General features: G+C 37.9%; 1 protein-coding gene across 3 annotated transcripts in view; it reads left to right on the top strand.

Moving 5' to 3' along the window:
* Positions 1-3,562: 3,562 nt before the first annotated feature.
* Positions 3,563-18,547, top strand: part of IRAK1BP1 (interleukin 1 receptor associated kinase 1 binding protein 1) — a 50,184-nt gene continuing 35,199 nt past the window's right edge. For all 3 annotated transcript variants that reach the window (XM_060168425.1, XM_060168424.1, XM_060168423.1), the window contains exon 1: positions 3,563-3,887. In XM_060168425.1, the coding sequence (XP_060024408.1) occupies positions 3,573-3,887 (315 nt within the window). In that variant the 5' untranslated portion in view covers positions 3,563-3,572. The remainder of the gene's footprint in view (positions 3,888-18,547) is intronic.

The following is an 18,547-nucleotide window of genomic DNA, read 5'->3' as shown; positions in this document are numbered from 1 at the left end:
CTGATGAATATAGATGCAAAAATCCTCAACAAATACTAGCAAGCTGCATTCAACAATATACAAAAAGGATCATACACCATTGACAGGTGGGATTTATTTCAGGGATGCAAGGATGGTTCAATATTGCAAATCAATCAATGTGATACATCACATTAACAAAAGGAAGGATGAGCAGGACCAGAGGACATAAGCAAGCTCAATGAAGAGGTTACTCAGACTCCCATGCCACTCACCAAGGTTGCACTATAACACCATTCTCAGCTCATACCAATGGTTATATAGGGCTTCTTGTATAAAATGCTAAAGGAAGAGGGAAAAGCCTGTGGTTTTATGGATAGGTTTATGGGTAGGCTGCCTAGATAAACAGGTTCTAGTTGGAAATGCAAAATAGCTGCATGACAATCATTCAACTGAATGAGAGTGAAAAGCAAAATTTTCTCCAAGAGTGAAGCTTTGAACCGTGCACCTAATGATCCACTTTGTGTGGTGCTCTATAAATTCCTTATGGCTGAAAGCTATATAAGTCTTCTTTGAATCCTCCTCTATTATCCACTGTTATCAGTCAAAATGCTTAGTTTTAAGATAACATAAAACTCAGTCAACCTACTTATGCATTAAAAAAAAGGCAGGTGAGATTTTACGATAAGGATACAGGAATATTTTATAGAACTCCAGGAATGAAGACAGGACTAAGGAAAATTCTATAAACATAAATTGAAACTGCATTTGGATTCTTAATCTCATCTCTGTTCCTCTCTGAGTGACTTCCTCTCTCTTTTCTTTCCTTTTCTCTATACATTGACACACTGACATTTTCTGCTTCTCTACTAGAAATGGTATGTGAAAAATGGCAAATCTATTATCTCTCAAAGTTATGTGTGTGTGTGTGTGTGTGTGTGTGTGTGTGTGTGTCATGGTCCACCATCTGAGAGACTGAATTTTTAAAATTTGGTGTAAATATAGATTCCCATGAATAATAAAAACAAAAAACCTCTAACTGGCCTAGCTGGAATCAAGTGCCTATTCTGCATCTAATCAAATTGTGTAAAGCACATCTAATCAAATTGTGTAAAGTACAAAGTCAAGAGTCATGTTATTAAAAATGATTGCTAGAGGCTCAGCATTGACTCTAAAGGAGAACTAGGTCATTGTTAGCTGAACAATGGACATACTGTTATCATTCTCATTTTCCCAGTTCTCCTGACTAGAAACCTTAGTGAGCTTTGGTTTATCCTTCTCTTTTATTTACTATATAGTTCTTTCACCATGAACTATTCCATTCTTCTTTCAAAATTAATCTTTTATCTATTCCACCTCCATTCCTACTTCCTTTGTCATTTTCCAAAATGACAGTCCAAAAAAAAGGATATTTATTGTAAAATCTGCATTTTTTAACTACTGAATTTTTTTTCTCATTATAGACTACTGGTGTTTCTGCATTACTAGCTTGTGTTTTAGACTGAATTGTGTCCCCACCACCACCCAAATTCATACGTTGAGGTGCTAACCCCCAATATGATTATATTTAGAGACAGGGTCTTTAAAGAGGAGATTAAGGTTCAATAAAGTCATTAGGGTAGAGCTCTAATGCAACAGAACTGGTATTCTTATAAGAAGATAAAGAAATAGCAGGGATGCTTGCACACATAGGAAAGGCATGTGAGGACACAGTAAGAAGGCTGTCTGCAAACCAAGGAGAGAGGCCTCAGGAGACACTAAACCTGTCAACACCTTCATCTTGGATTTCTAGCCTCCAGAGAAAGCAAATTTCTGTTAAGCCATCCACTCCATGGTATTTTATTATGGCAGCCCTGACTAACCAGCGGTTTGCCTCTGTGTTCATTATGCAGTTTTCTTTCATTTTATTCTGGTAAGAGCTCACTAAACATTGACTATTCGCTTTTTACACAAACATTTTCCCCAATTTATTTGCCCCCTCATCTTTTTGTTTTGTTTCACATACTGAAGTTGTTTCAGTGTAGTCAAATTTTTCAGACCTTTTCTTACAGTTGCTGCATTTGAAATCATGCCTAGAAAGTTCTTCTCATTCCCAGAATTATATAATATTCACCCATGTTCTCTTACTATTTTTTTGTCATCTGAATTTTTTTTTAGTGCATGATGTAAGATCCAGATCAATTCTTTTTTCACATAGCCAACCAATTATCCCTGTACCACTTACTCATTTTCCCATTTATTTAAAACCTACTTTTATCATACCCTAAATATTTATATGCACTTAAAACTCCTATTGCTTCTTACTTATGACATTCATTCATTCAATAGTTCATTTTGGAGATTATATTTTTCCACATTTATCATTAAAGAAAAAGAATTTTCTACGAAATTCAAGAAACATTATTTTGGGTGACCCAAATTACTTAAAAAATTATGGTGGGAAAGTTTTTAAATTAAAATACTAACATATAATTGTTTTTAGCTAAACATCAAAATAAATATATACAAAACTACTTCACCCAGTAATGAGCCAAACGAAGGTGGGGGGGGTCCCATCTGATTTAATTGAATTATACTAATTAGAAATAAAAGAAAAATGATAGAGAGGAAACTACCTGAAGATTGTCAGTTGGCTTGTTCAGGCTCCTTTCAAGAGAACAGTTGTCCTTTTTTTTTAAATTAGTTATCCAAAAAAAAATTTTTTTCCTCATGGTATAGGAGGGCTATTTTTGTACATCATTACTTATTGGTAAGAAGAAAACCTACTTAATGCAGGTCACTGGGTTAAGGATTCTGTTGTGCCAAGCAAAGGGTATTGACAAGAACTAAGTAGTACAGGCCCTGTAATGTTCATGTTGTATGTGCTTTGCTACCGCTTGAGTTTCGCCTGTCCTTATTCAACGCCAGAACCATTCCAGGAATTTTAGAGAAAATTCAAGAGACTTGAAAAGCATGCCAAAGCTTTAGCTATTACTACTATCCATTATTTTCTGCTTTCCATATGGCAAACACTTTATAACCACACTGCAAATGTGAATGTATTATCAACACAGCTTTATAGACGATGAAACTGAGATTCGAGGTATCATAAACTTCCAAGATCAAACTAGTAAAGAGCTGTTCATTCCAACACAAATCTCTGGCGATCCGAGGTGCTGCGCGGTCCAAAAAGCTGTGCCCAAGTAAAATGGTAAAGTCGGAAAAAAGGAAAGACAAAGTTGTGACAATCGCAGACTGGCATTAGAGAAAGATAAAAGCGCCGCGGGGCCTATCAGGAAACTTCCGAGGCAGGCAAGGTACGTGGCCGGCCGAGGCCGACGGAGCGCGTGGAAATGGGAGCTCACTGAGAGGAAGCCGCGGAGAAACCTCGCTACGGTTTATAAAGGCCGTAAGGTAAACAAGTTAAAAACCAGAGCGACCCGCTCAGCCAACAACTTGTAAAGGAGACGCGTTAAGACGCTCCGCAAGGATTTAAGTACCTCGCGCCACGAGCTCCTGGACCTCCAAGCTCATCCCGGCATTCTTTGCGCCGCGCAGGAGCAAGCCCTGACGCGCTTGGGCCCGTGCGGCTGCCGTAGGCTCTGAGTTGCTATGGAAACCCAGCTGCCCTCACTATGTCGGTGCAACAAGCCCCTCAGTCCCGGGTATTCGTGGAACTGGTTCCCTGGGCTGACCGGGGCCGGGAGAACTATCTGCTCTCGGGCGGAGAGACGCTGCCCGGCCTCCGCCGCCCTCTCTCCTCAGCGCAGACCCAGACTGCCACCCGCGAGGTGCATGTAAGCGGCACTGCGGAGGTGTCTGCGACCCCCGACCGGGCGCAGGTGGTCGTGCAGATGAGCAGCACCAAGGAGGCGGCAGCCGAGGCCAAGAAGAGCGTTTGCCGCCGCCTGGATTACATCACGCAGACCCTCCAGCAGCAGGGCGTGCAGGTGAGAGCTCCGCGGGCGAGGAGCTTCTAGCCTGCCCAAGAAAACCCGGCGGCGGGGGTTGGGGGGTGGGGAGCGTCTGGGACTTTTGTGTCATCGGTGGCATTAGAAGGCTCGAGGACCTGGCAGAGTGAATCTTTGGCCCATCCTTCTTGATGAAAGTAATTATCAGCTGCAGAGACTTGTAAAATAAAAGAATTCAAATTGAATGGGGTTTTATTTGGCGACATTTGCTGCAATAATTTTGTTTTTAACGTTGAAATGACGAAGTGTTAAACATGAAATATTAGATGTAAATGTTTGCCTAAGTAGTGTGCTAGACACCAAATCATTTGTTTTATTCTGCACCACGAAATTAGCAAGTGAAAAACAGGGCTTCCTCCAACCTGGTAAAGCTTTTTTTTTTTTTAACCATCTTTATTGGAGTATAATTGCTTTACAATGGTGTTAGTTTCTGCTTTATAACAAAGTGAATCAGCTATACATATAAATATATACCCATATCTCCTCCCTCTTGCGGCTCCCTCCCACCCTCCCTATCCCACACCTCTAGGGGGTCACAAAGCACCTAGCTGATCTCCCTGTGCTATGCAGATGCTTCCCACTAGCTATCTATTTTACATTTGGTAGTGTATATATGTCCATGCCACTCTCTCACTTCGTCCCAGCTTCCCCTTCCCCCTCCCCGTGTCCTCAAGTCCATTCTCTACGTCTGCGTCTTTATTCCTGTCAAGCCCCTAGGTTCTTCAGAACCTTTTTTGTTTTTTTTTAAGATTCCATATATATGTATTAGCATACGGTATTTGTTTTTCTCTTTCTGACTTACTTCACTCTGTATGACAGACTCTAGGTCCATCCACCTCACTACAAATAACTCAATTTCGTTTCATTTTATGGCTGAGTAATATTCCATTGTATATATGTGCCACATCTTCTTTATCTATTCATCTGTCGATGGACACTTAGCTTGCTTCCATGTCCTAGCTATCGTAAATAGAGCTGCAATGAACATTGTGGTACATGACTCTTTTTGAATTATGGTTTTCTCAGGGTATATGCCCAGTAGTGAGATTGCTGGGTCATATGGTAGTTCTATTTTTAGTTTTTTAAGGAACCTCCATACTGTTCTCCATAGTGGCTGTATCAATTTACATTCCCACCAACAGTGCAAGAGGGTTCCCTTTTCTCCACACCCTCTGCAGCATTTATTGTTTGTAGATTTTTTTGATGATGGCCATTCTGACAGGTGTGAGAAGATATCTCATTGTAGTTTTGATTTTCATTTCTCTCATGATTAATGATGTTGAGCATTCTTTCATGTGTTTGTTGGCAATCTATGCATCTTCTTTGGAGAAATGTCTATTTAGGTCTTCTGCCCATTTTTGGATTGGGTTGTTTCTTTTTTTGATATTGAGCTGCATGAGTTGCTTGTATGTTTTGGAGATTAATCCTTTGTCAGTTGCTTCATTTGCAAATATTTTCTCCCATTGTGAGGGTTGTATTTTCGTCTTGTTTATGGTTTCCTTTGCTGTGCAAAAGCTTTGGAGTTTCATTAGGTCCCATTTGTTTATTTTTGTTTTTATTTCAATTTTTCTAGGAGGTGGGTCAGAAAGGATCTTGCTGTCATTTATGTCATAGAGTTCTGCCTATGTTTTCCTCTAAGAGTTTGATGGTGTCTGGCCTTACATTTAGGTCTTTAATCCATTTTGAGTTTATTTTTGTGTATGGTGTTAGGGCGTGTTCTAATTTCATTCTTTTACGTGTAGCTGTCCAGTTTTCCCAACACCACTTATTGAAGAGGCTGTCTTTTCTCGATTGTATATTCTTGCCTCCTTTGTCAAAAATAAGGTGACCATATGTGCATGGGTTTATCTCTGGGCTTTCTATCCTGTTCCATTGATCTATATTTCTGTTTTTGTTCCAGTACCATACTCTCTTGATTATTGTAGCTTTGTAGTAGAGTCTGAAGTCAGGGAGCCTGATTCCTCCAGCTCCATTTTTCTTTCTCAAAATTACTTTGGCTGTTTGGGGTCTCTTGTGTTTCCATACAAATTGTGAAATTTTTTGTTCTAGTTCTGTGAACAATGCCATTAGTAGTTTGATAGGGATTGCATTGAATCTGTAGATTGCTGTGGGTAGTATAGTCATTTTCACAATGTTGATTCTTCCAATCCAAGAACATGGTATATCTCTCCATCTGTTTGTATCATCTTTAATTTCTTTCATCAGTGTCTCATAGTTTTCTGCATACAGGTCTTTTGTCTCCTTAGGTAGGTTTATTCCTAGGTATTTTATTCTTTTTGTTGCGATGGTAAATGGGAGTGTTTCCTTAATTTCTCTTTCAGATTTTTCATCATTAGTGTATAGGAATGCAAGAGATTTCTGTGCATTAATTTTGTAGCCTGCCACTTTACCAAATTCATTGGTTAGCTCTAGTAGTTTCCTGGTAGCATCTTTAGGATTCTCTATGTCATCTGCAAACAGTGACAAGTTTACTTTTTCTTTTCCAATTTGGTTTCCTTTTATTTCTTTTTCTTCTCTGATTGCTGTGGCTAAAACTTCCAAAACTATGTTGAATAATAGTGGTGAGAGTGGGCAACCTTGTCTTGTTCCTGATCTTAGAGGAAATGGTTTCTGTTTTTCACCATTGAGAATGATGTTGGCTGTGGGTTTGTCATATATGGCCTTTATTATATTGAGGTAAGTTCCCTCTATGCCTACTTTCTGGAGGGTTCTTATAATAAATTGGTGTTGAATTTTGTAGAAAGCTTTTCTGCATCTATTGAGATGATCATATGGTTTTTCTCCTTCAGTTTGTTAATATGGTTTATCAGAATGATTGATTTGCGTATATTGAAGAATCCTTGCATTCCTAGGATAAACCCAATGTGATCATGGTGTATGATCCTTTTAATGTGGTGTTGGATCCTGTTTGCTAGTATTTTGTTGAGGATGTTTGCATATGGGTTCATTAGTGATATTGGCCTGTAGTTTTCTTTCTTCGTAACATCTTTGTCTGGTTTTGGTGTCAGCGTGATGGTGGCTCATAGGGTGAGTTTGAGAGTGTTCCTCCCTCTGCTATATTTTGGAAGAGTTTGAGGATAGGTGTTAGCTCTTCTCTAAATGTTTGAAAGAATTGCCTGTGAAGCCATCTGGTCCTGGGCTTTTGTTTGTTGGAAGATTTTTAGTCACAGTTTCAATTTCAGTGCTTGTGATTGGTCTGTTTATATTTTGCATTTCTTCCTGGTTCAGTCTTGGAAGGTTGTGCTTTTCTAAGAATTTGTCCATTTCTTCCAAGTTGTCCATTTTATTGTTATGTAGTTGCTTGTAGTAATCTCTCCTGATCCTTTGTATTTCTGCAGTGTCAGTTGTTACTTCTCCTTTTTCATTTCTAAATCTGTTGATTTGAGTCTTCTCCCTTTTTTTCTTGATGAGTCTGGCTACTGGTTTATCAATTTTATCTTGTCAAAGAACCAGCTTTTAGTTTTATTGATCTTTGCTATCGTTTCTTTTTCATTTATTTCTGATATGACCTTTATGATTTCTTTCCTTCTGCTAACTCTGGGGGTTTTTTTGTTCTTCTCTCTCTAATTGCTGTAGATGTAAGGTTAGGTTGTTTATTTGAGATGTTTCTTGTTTCTTGAGGTAGGATTGTATTGCTATAAACTTCTCTCTTAGAACTGCTTTTGTTGCATCCCATAGGTTTTTGGTCATCGTGTTTTCATTGTCATTTGTTTCTAGGTATTTTTTGGTTTCCTCAGTGATCTCTTGGTTATTTAGTAGTGTATTGTTTAGCCTCCATGTGTTTGTATTCTTTACAGATTTTTTCCTGTAATTGATATCTAGTCTCATAGCATCGTGGTTGGAAAAGATAGTTGATATGATTTCAATTTTCTTAAATTTACCAGGGCTTGATTTGTGACCCAAGATATGATCTATCCTGGAGAATGTTCCATGAGCACTTGAGAAAAAGTTTTATTCTGTTGTTTTTGGATGGAATGTCCTATAAATATCAATTCCATCTTGTTTAATGTATCATGTAAAGTTTGTGTTTCCTTATTTATTTTCATTTTGGATGATCTGTCCATTGGTGAAAGTGGGTATTAAAGTCCCCTACTATGACTGTGTTACTGCCGATTTCCCCTTTTGTGGCTGTTAGCATTTGCCTTATGTATTGAGGTCCTCCTATGTTGGGTGCATACATATTTAAAATTGTTATATCTTTTTGGATTGATCCCCTTGATCATTATGTAGTGTCCTTCTTTGTCTCTTGTAATAATCATTATTTTAAAGTCTATTTTGTCTGAGATGAGAATTGCTACTCTAGCTTTCTTTTGATTTCCATTTGCATGGAATATCTTTTTCCATCCTCTCACTTTCTGTATGTGTCCCTAGGTCTGAAGTGGGTCTCTTGTAGACAGCATATATACGGGTCTTGTTTTTGTATCCATTCAGTCAGTCTATGTCTTTTGGTTGGAGCGTTTAATCCCTTTACATTTAAGGTAGTTATCGATATGTATGTTCCTATTACCATTTTCTTAATTGTTTTGGGTTTGATTTTGTAGGTCTTTTCCCCTTCTTGTGTTTCCTGTCTAGAGAAGTTCCTTTAGCATTTGTTGTAAAGCTGGTTTGGTAGTGTTGAATTCTCTTAGCTTTTGCTTGTCTGTAAAGGTTTTAATTTCTCCATTGAATCTGAATGAGATCCTTGCTGGATAGAGTAATTTTGCTTGTAGGTTTTTTCCTTTCATCACTTTAAATATGTCCTGCCACTCCCATCTAGCTTGCAGAGTTTCTGCTGAAAGATCAGCTGTTAACCTTATGGGTATTCCCTTGTATGTTATTTGTTGTTTTTCCCTTGCTGCTTTTATTAGTTTTTCTTTGTATTTAATTTTTGATAGTTTGATTAATATGTGTCTTGGTGTGTTTCTCCTTGAATATATCCTGTATGGGACTCTCTGTGTTTCCTGGACTTGATTGACTATTTCCTTTCCCATATTAGGGAAGTTTTCAACTATGATCTCTTCAAATATTTTCTTAGTCCCTTTCTTTTTCTGTTCTTTTTCTGGGACCCCTGTAATTCCAATATTGGTGCGTTTAATGTTGTCCCGTAGGTCTCTAAGACTGTCCTCAGTTCTTTTCATTGTTTTCTCTTTATTCAGCTCTGCAGTAGTTATTTCCACTCTTTTATCTTCCAGGTCACTTATCCGTTCTTCTGCCTCAGTTATTCTGCTATTGATTCCTTCTAGAGAATTTTTAATTTCTTTCGTTGTGTTGTTCATCATTGTTTGTTTGCTCTTTAGTTCTTCTAGGTCCTTGTTAAATGCTTCTTGTATTCTCCATTCTGTTTACAAGATTTTGGATCATCTTTACTATCATTAGTCTGAATTCTTTTTCATGTAGACTGCCTGTTTCCTCTTCATTTGTTAGGTGTGGTGGGTTTTTATCTTGCTCCTTCATCTGCTGTGTGTTTCTCTGTCTTCTTATTTTACTTAACTTACTGTGTTTGGAGTCTCCTTTTCTCAGGCTTCAAGTTCGTAGTTCCCATTGTTTTTGGTGTCTGCTCCCAGTGGCTAAGGTTGGTTCAGTACGTTGTGTAGGCTTCCTCGTGGAGGGCACTGGTGCTGGTGTTCTGGTAGATGAGGCTGGATCTTGTCTTTCTGGTTGGCAGGACTTCGTCCAGTGGTGTGTTTTGGGGTGTCTGTGACCTTATTATGATTTTAGGCAGCTTCTCTGTTAATGGGTGGGGTTGTGTTCCTGTCTTGCTAGTTGTTTGGCATAGGGTGTCCAGCACTGTAGCTTGCTGGTTGTTGAGTGGAGCTGGGTCCTAGCTTTGAGATGGAGATCTCTAGGAGAGTTTTTGTCCTTTGATATTACGTGGAGCCGGGAGGTCTCTGGTGCACCAGTGTCCTGAACTCGGCTCTCCACCTCAGAGACATAGGCTGACTCCCCACCGGAGCACCAAGACCCTTTTGGGAAGTCTGAGGTCTTCTGCCATCATTCAGTAGGTGTTCTGTAGGAGTTGCTCCACATGTAGGTGTATTTCTGATGTATTTGTGGGGAGGAAGGTGATCTTCACGTCTTACTCTTCCGTCATCTTGAAGGTCTTCCCCCTGGTAAAGCTTTGCATGAAGTGATACTTCAGTATTTTTATGCAAACAATAACGTGGGGCCCGCGAGGGGGTGTGGAATTGCACCCATTTTCATTTTTTATAAAGACTCAAAAAATCTCTCCAAATTTTTTCTTTTGTAGCTTAAAAAGAAAATTAAGCCAGTATATTGTAGATGCCACATATATGAAATACTTCTACTTACCAGAGATGTCCATGAGACACATAGCTAAATAAATCTTGTTTTAAGCCTATTTCTAAGAAAAGAAGAAAAAAATGAACCAGCCTTATTTAATCAGCACAACAGCCCTGTTAGGCAGGTTTTAATATCCCCACTTTGCAGATTTAAGGAAGTTAAGTAATGTCTGAACTTCAGCCAGGGCTGTATTTGAACTTCTGTGTTCCTGAAACCAAAATCTATGTTTCTTCCAACTAGCCTAGGCTCCGGATAATTAGAATGAAAGAGAATGAGAAAGCACAGCATGGGTCATTGTCTCAGTTCACTCATTTTAGAGCATAGGACTCTAAAGGCCAGAGCTGTGATTTATGCCCTCCCAACATTGAATTCATAAAAGTGCTTTTGTTAGAAATGACATACCCTGAAAAAGCAAGTCTTTATTTTAAGGAGAAAATACATTTGTACTGCATTTATAAACATAGAGTTATTTAAAAAGACATTTTGAAAAGATGTCTCTAAATGATTTTACAGTTTAGAAGAATTCTAATGCTAATTATAAATTATGTGAATAAAGTGAATTAATATATAGAAAAATATTTTCTCACAAAAGCTGCTGCCAGTGCTACAGGCCTGTTTGAATAATATAACTAATTCTTAAGTTATTTACTTAAAATGTATACTGAGCTCACATGGCTGTAACTTCTAATATGTAAAACCACATAAATCACTACATCCAATTTATAATTACATTTAGACTTAGTGCTCAAGACAAGACATACAAAGGTCATTAATCTCCCAGTTATCTCTGCTGATGGAGGAAAGCAGTCATGTAAATAATTTGTTCAGTAGATATGCAAAAATTAATTTATATTACTTTCCAGGATGAATTATAATGTGTCTTCACAAAGTCTTTAATCATTTTAACCTTAAAATCTGGGTTTATAAACATCACTCCCCTGCTTAAAGGGCCCCTCATATTCCAAATTCTTTTGCTTAATAGATGGAGCCTAACTTTCTGTCATTTCCTGTCATCTCTCTCCCCTCGTTAACTGACTCCCATTTTTTTCCTTTAAAATCCAGCCCAAGTTCACCTCCTGAGCAGTTTTTTCCTAACGTAGCACTAGTCCCTGTCATACCACACTCCATTCCCCACCTTTAATAAAACGTATCACTCTATATTATAATTGTTGTTCTCCTTGTCTCTCCTCCAAATTCTGAAGCTCTCCAGAGCACAGGCCATTTTATCTCTTGGTTGCTTTGTATTGATGGATTATGTTTCATACACATCACATAATGTGTACTTAGAAACTGGTTTTTAAATGAATAAAAGAAAAAAATGAATGAAGCACTAAATGAATAAACTATTAGTTCAACAATCATGTAGATCATATAGTTTTATTGTGATATATAGTTTCACATGTGAAGGCATAACCCTCATTTTTAGTGTTGTTTTCATGGAAAAATGTTTTAAAGTTCTAAGCAGTATTTACCGTTCAACCATAAAACACTTATTAAACATTCCCTATCACTTCATTTTTAAATAGCATTTAACACAACATGTAATTATTTTGTTTTCTGGTTTGTATGTTCCCCCCATTGGCTGTAAGCTCCAATGTTTGCCTATTCATAATTGTATTTTTTGATAAATGTGTAATGGATGCCTCAGGCATGTTGCTAGACACCAGAAATAGAGAATGAGTAAAACTTAGGCACTGTGCTGAAGGAGTCTCATTATAGGACTAGACTAATATGTAGTGTTGTGATGGAAGTATGTACATGATACAGTACAGCAGAGTAAGGAAGGGAATAATGTTCATTTTACTTGAGGAATTCCAGAAAGATTTCATAGTGGAAGTGACACGTGTATCAAGTCTTAAACAATGGCTGAAGGGAAAGCATTTCAGGTCCACCCTAGAATGCAGCAAGTGTATGTGTTCAAAGCACTATATGCAGTTCAGCATGGCTAGAACCCAGGAGTGCCTGGAGAAAATGGAGGGGAATTAAGAGATCAGACTGAGGAAGAAAGCTGTAGGCAGAGCAGGGAGGAAGGCCTTGTGGCCATCCTGAGGGGTTGGATATTATTGATAATAAAAAACTGCTTACTATTGCTAGACTTTTTACAAATGTTATCTCATTTGATATTCACTCCTGCTATATGAGACTGGTATCTCAGTGGCTGTTTTACAGATGAGAACTCTCGGGACCAGAGTGATTATTAGCAGGTAGCTTGACCAAGATCACACAGGTAGGAAGTGGTAGAGTTTAGACTCCTGTCAAGAACTTTGACCTCAGAGCCCACGCTCTTTAACCACTATAGCATGTTGCTGCTTTATTGTCTTGGCAGCAGGTGATTGAGTTTCAGGTAGAGGATGCAGCAGATGCTGTTGATACCCCACATTTGTTTCCCTTGGCTCTTCACACTGGTGCACATGCAGGCCCGCCTTATGTCTGCCAACACTTGTGCATTCTCTGACAGCTTTCTCTGGCTGCAGGAAGCCACTCTACCTACAGGTGGGCCCGAAAACACTACCAGAAAATTAACAGCCCCTCCCCCTGCTCCAGCAGCCTTCAACTAACAGCTGAGGGTAGTGAGTGGAAAGAGACTCCAGATTCCTTCACCCTTGGGGAGGATAGTTCTAAGGCATGTGTTCTACCCCAGCTCCCAGAGTTTCTCTGCAGGAGTAAGTTTCAGTTGCCCACACTAGCGACTGCTTGACAACACACCCTTCAACGGCTTTCTTTCCTTCTCTGTTTCACTTCCTACTCCGCTGTGGCGTTTCTTGGAATCATCTTAAAAATTAACTGCTTGTACTCAAATCCTTGTCTCAGAGTCTTTCTGGGTGCGCCCAAATAAAGATAGGGAGTGGTAGGAATAGACTGAACATATCATATGAGTTGGCTTCAGTTTTTCATTATTAAAAATGGTGACAGGGCTTCCCTGGTGGCGCAGTGGTTGAGAGTCCGCCTGCCGATGCAGGGGACACGGGTTCGTGCCCCGGTCTGGGAGGATCCCACATGCCGCGGAGCGGCTGGTCTGGTGAGCCATGGCCGCTGGGCCTGCACGTCCGGAGCCTGTGCTCCTTAACGGGAGAGGCCACAACAGTGAGAGGCCCGCGTACCGCAAAAAAAAAAAAAAAAAAAATGGTGACAAAATGCATATCGTTGTTAGGTATTTATACATGTTATTCATTATGTTCTTTTGATATTAATTCCTGGCTTATGCATATTTCTAAGGCTTATGAAAAGTTACACTCAAGGAAGAAATATATTCTTCACTAGAAATATATCCTTGGCACAGTAGGCATTATTTTCTTCTTAACTTTGCCAGTTCAGTAGTCCAAAAAATGTTGTTATTTCTTATGCTTTGGTTTTTTTACATTTGAGGTTAAAATTTTTTCATGTAATTGCCAGTTCATAATATTTTGCCGATTTTCTCTTTTCTTTACTAATTTATGAGAACTTTAAAAATTAAGATTATCAATAGCTCTCATATAGTGCAAAAATTTTCCCAATTTCATATTTGCCATGTAACTTTGTTTACAGTATTAAACGTTCAAAATTTTAAAGATTTATTTAGTCAAATTCATTAATGTTTTCAATATGTTTTCTGACTTTGGTGTAATGCTTATTGGGTCCTTCCCAAGCCTGAGGCCATAAAACCATTAACTAATATTTCCTGGAAATTTTAGAGACCCTTTGTAGTACATTAAATATTTACTACATTTGGAATTTATTTTGGTATAAGGAAAAGAGTTTTGTTTTCTCCTAAATGGGTAAGTTGCTGTACTTACCAAAATCATTTATTGAAGTCTGTATTTCTATATCGAAATCTTTTATTGAAGTCTATCTTTCCCTTACTGCATGTGCAAGAATGTAACTCAACTGACCTTAAAAATAAAAATTATTGCTTTTTTTGACCTTATGGTCAAGTTGTATTATGGTTTTCACTTATGCAATGGTCAAGGCTCTATTTTGATGTAGTTCTCTTGGCTTTACCTGCAGCTTTCTGTATGATACCAAAATGACTGCCCCACTCCCAAGGCTTTCATGACATACGGTACCATAAACAGAAAGACAATGGTTCGTATTTCCTGCAACCACGTAAAAATAAAAATTCCTGTAGTTCACTCTAAGTGGACAACCTCAACTTGTCTTTGTGGCCAGAGAAATGCTATACACTAATTAGAGTAGATTTGATTTCTGCCCGTTTTTTAACGTAATTCTGTGGCAAGTTAGATGTGTAATCCTGAATGGTTTAGACCTGTCAGGGCTTACCTTGAACCACATAGTTGCTGCTCAGAGAGAGTAGGGGCAGAATGTAGACATGAGGATTCCATATTGTTTGTTGTGCCTATTGTTTTGAAATGTTACTGGTATTATATTTGTGGTATTCAGACATTCTTTATTTCAGATTATTGTAGTTCTTTTGGTCACCTTGTTGTGTTAGTACCACATTAAATTATTACATCTTTGTAAAACATTTGTAGGGCAAGTTCTCCCCTCATTACTCTTCTACTGAAAAGGTTTCCTGCAAGGGACATGTTAAACGACACCATAGGGACGTTATCAGGAAATCCAGACAATGGAAAATTCTACATTTTATTCTATAAATAAAATATCTGTTCATATTTTGTATTGTTTATATATTAATTTCAGGAGAATTGCTGAGTTTACAGTAGTTTTCCTAGTCCATTCGAGCTTTTTTTCTGTAAACTTTTATGGTTTTCTTTTGTTTACCCTTTTTAAGTTTATTCCTATCATAACATGCGGTTTTTTATGGCTATTTAGAATGTTACCTTGCTTCTTTCATAGATTTAAATAGTTATTCTTATATTGACCATTTTGTATTTTAAAACTCTGTCTTTTGTATTTAAATATAAAATATCAGTAGCTTACTTGGGAAAACTTAATGGACTAGGTTTGTATATTTTAATATTTTTTAGTTTATCACCAGTATGGCAGGATTTCCCAATGTCGGCACTATTATAGACATCTTGGACTAGATAATTCTTTGTTGGGAGGGGCTGTCCTGTGCATTGTAGAATATTTTAGCTGCATTCCTGGCCACTACCTATAAGGTGACCAACTTATCCCAGTTTACCTGGGACTGTCCCAGTTTTACAAATGAAAGCCCCATGTCTCAGGAATCTCCTCAGTTCCTGGTAAACAAGGATACTTGTTCACTTTGTCTAATCAGTGCATCACAGCCATGTGCTCTCCCAACCCACTGTGACAATCAAGTATATCTCCAGATATAGTAAATGTCCTGTGGGGAGCAAAACACCCTCTGGTTGAGCTCCACTGCCCTATAGATAAACAAAAAAATCTCATGCTTTGTGTGGGATCCCACCAGCTAAACACATCAGGAATATATCTATAGTGAAACAAATTTAGGTTTATTTAGCATGATGTAGCAAACAAGAATGCATCTCAAAGGACCTTAAGAGTGTTTCAAAAAGGGGGAGTAAGGAGAGACCTCTTATAGGTTTTGGACTTGTGCTGTGAGTGGTTCTAAGGAAGGATCAGTGAAGAAGGGGCAGTTTGGTGATTGGCTGTTTTATTCATTTTTTTCACAGGAAACCCAGAGGATTAAAGTTAGGATAGAGTTGGCTTCTGTAAAGGCAGCAATGAAGCAGAGAAAGAATGTTAATCACTTTTGCTGTTGCAGTTCAGTTAGTTTCTGTTAGAAACTTAGGTTCTGTCTGTGTCCTGTTGAAAACTGTTTATATTCTGCTTAGAACTTCTCAGTCTGATTGCCAAGAGGCAATTTTTATTTCCTCATTCCCTATAATATTTGGAATTTCAATGTTTATTAAATATGTTACTACATTTATAAGCAAGGTAACTATCTTACATATATTGCTTTTAAACTACACACATTTGCTTTAAGAGTCACTGGGATAAACTAAACGAAATTGCTTCTAAGAATTTTTTCCTCCTCAGAGAGGAAAACACTAGGGGTATAAATGCAATTCAGTAGAGTTAGGAGAGTCTTTTCAACAAATGGTGTCGTAACAGTTGAATGTCCATATGCAAAAAGTGAACCTCAACAAGTACTTCACATCTTACACAAAAATGTGTTCAAAATGGATCATAGGCCTAAATGTAAAACATAAAGAAGAAGAAAGTAAAGGAGAAAATCTATGTGACCTTGGGTTTGAAAATGACTTTTTAGTTACATTACCAAAAGCACAATCCATGAAAAAACAAAAATGTAAATTGAACTTTATCAAAATCAAAAACTTTTGCTTTGTGAAAGAAATTGTTAAGAAAATGAAAAGACAATCCAGTTACCAAAACTTGGAAGCAACGAAGATGTCCTTCTGAAGCTGACTGGATAAATAAACTGACAATGGAGTATTTTTCAGTGCCAAAATGCAATGAGGTATCAAGCCATGAAAAGACATGGGAGAAATTTAAATGGATGTTACTGAGTGAAAGAAGCCAATCTGAAAAGGCTACATATGGTAATGTTTCAACTATATGACATGTCTACAAAAGGCAAACTATAGAGACATTAAAAAAATCAGGGTTTGGGAGAGGGGAGGAATAAAGAGTCAGAGCACAGAGAATTTTTAGGGTGGTGAAAATACTCTGTTTGCTGCAATAGTGGTGGATACATATTATGATACATTTGTCCAAACCCACAGAATATACACCACCAAGAGTGAACCCTAATGTAAACTATGGACTTTGGGTGATCATGATGTGTCAGTGTAGGTTCATCAGTTGTGACCACTGCGCCACTCTAGTGGGGATGTTGATAATGGGGAGGCTGTGCATGTGGGGGACGGGGCGTATGCGAAATCTCTGTACTTTCCACTTAATTTTGCTGTGAACCTAAAACTGCGCCAAAAAAATAAAGTCTTAAAAAAGACATTCTACAGACTGGGAGAAAATAATTTGTAAATTACATATCTGATAAAGGACTTGCATCAAGAATATATAAAGAACTCAATTCAATAATAAAAAACCAAGTAGCTCAATTAAAAAGCACAAAATATCTGAACATATACTTCACCAAAGAATATATACAGATGGCAAGTGAACACATGAGAAGATCCTCCACATTGTCATTAAAGAAATGCAAATTAAAACCACAATGAGATGGCACTATGCACCTATTAGAATGACTGAAATCCAATATCATTGATGATAGCAAATGCGGGCAAAGATGTAGAACAACAGAAATTTTCATTCATTTCTGGTGAGATTGCAAAATGGTACAGCCACTTTGAAAGAGTCTTACAGTTCCTTATAAAGTTAGACTACCATGGGAACCATTAACCCACAAGAGAATCAAAGACTTATGTTCACATATAAATTTGTGCAAGCAGTTTATAGCGGCTTTATTCATCAATTGCTAAAACTAAAACTTTAGAACTTGGAAGCGACCAAGATGTCTTCAACAGGGGAATGGATAACTGTTACATCCGTGCATTGGAAAATTTTTCAGCAGTAAAGAGGTACAGGCTATTGATTGACAGAAGAACATGGGCAAATCTTAGATATTATAAGTGAAAGGAGCCAGATCCAAAAGGTTTATATTTTATGATCCATTCATGTGACAATCTGGAAAAGGGAAAACTATAGGGACATAAATCCGTGGACAGGGGTTGTTGGATGGCAAAGTTGTTGACTATAAAGGAGATGCACAGAGGAACTTTTTAAGGGAAAGAACCATTCTTTGTGGTTCTGGGGTGGTGAATACTTTTGTCAAAACCCATAAAACTGTAAATCACAAAGAGTGAACATGAATGTATGCAAATTGAAAAAAAAAAAGACATCGAAAAAAGATTAGTTCCAGGACAAAATCCAGACTGTGACAGATGAACCTAACTCTATTACAAATGAGTGAAATAACTGCACTGAACATGGGGGTGGGAGGTGAGAGGAGTATCCTAAGTAAGTCTGGAAAATTGTGTTTTACTAGAAACTAAGGATAAAGATGAAAGAGACATAAATACTATCCTCCAGTTAGTAAATTTGTTTTCCAAGGGGATGCTGGTTAACGGTTCTGAAACTGCTTTATATGTATAGTAGGCTTGAAAAATAGTAAGTGGTTGGTGGGTGATGGGAGCCAGGTTTCTCACTATTGTAGAGGGAAGTTACAGATAAGAAAGGAAGGTTAGAATGAACTCTGTGGTTCTTAATGAGAGTTGGAAACATCAAGGTGAACTCATGTTTAGCTTGGAATGTGTGCAGATGGATAGATACAGAAACAATTGTAGATATATGTGTATATGTGAGTTTGTACACATAAATGTATTATCAAACTCTGTCCACTGAGAGGGCCTACACAGAATGACACTTGAGTAGTGATGAGCAGTCTCAACACCCAGGTCTTGGTTCTAAATAGCAATCTCAAAGAAAAGATG

Source organism: Lagenorhynchus albirostris, chromosome 12 (assembly GCF_949774975.1).
Source record: "Lagenorhynchus albirostris chromosome 12, mLagAlb1.1, whole genome shotgun sequence".
Classification (NCBI taxonomy): Eukaryota; Metazoa; Chordata; class Mammalia; order Artiodactyla; family Delphinidae; genus Lagenorhynchus; species Lagenorhynchus albirostris.
This window is presented reverse-complemented; position numbering and strand designations above follow the sequence as displayed.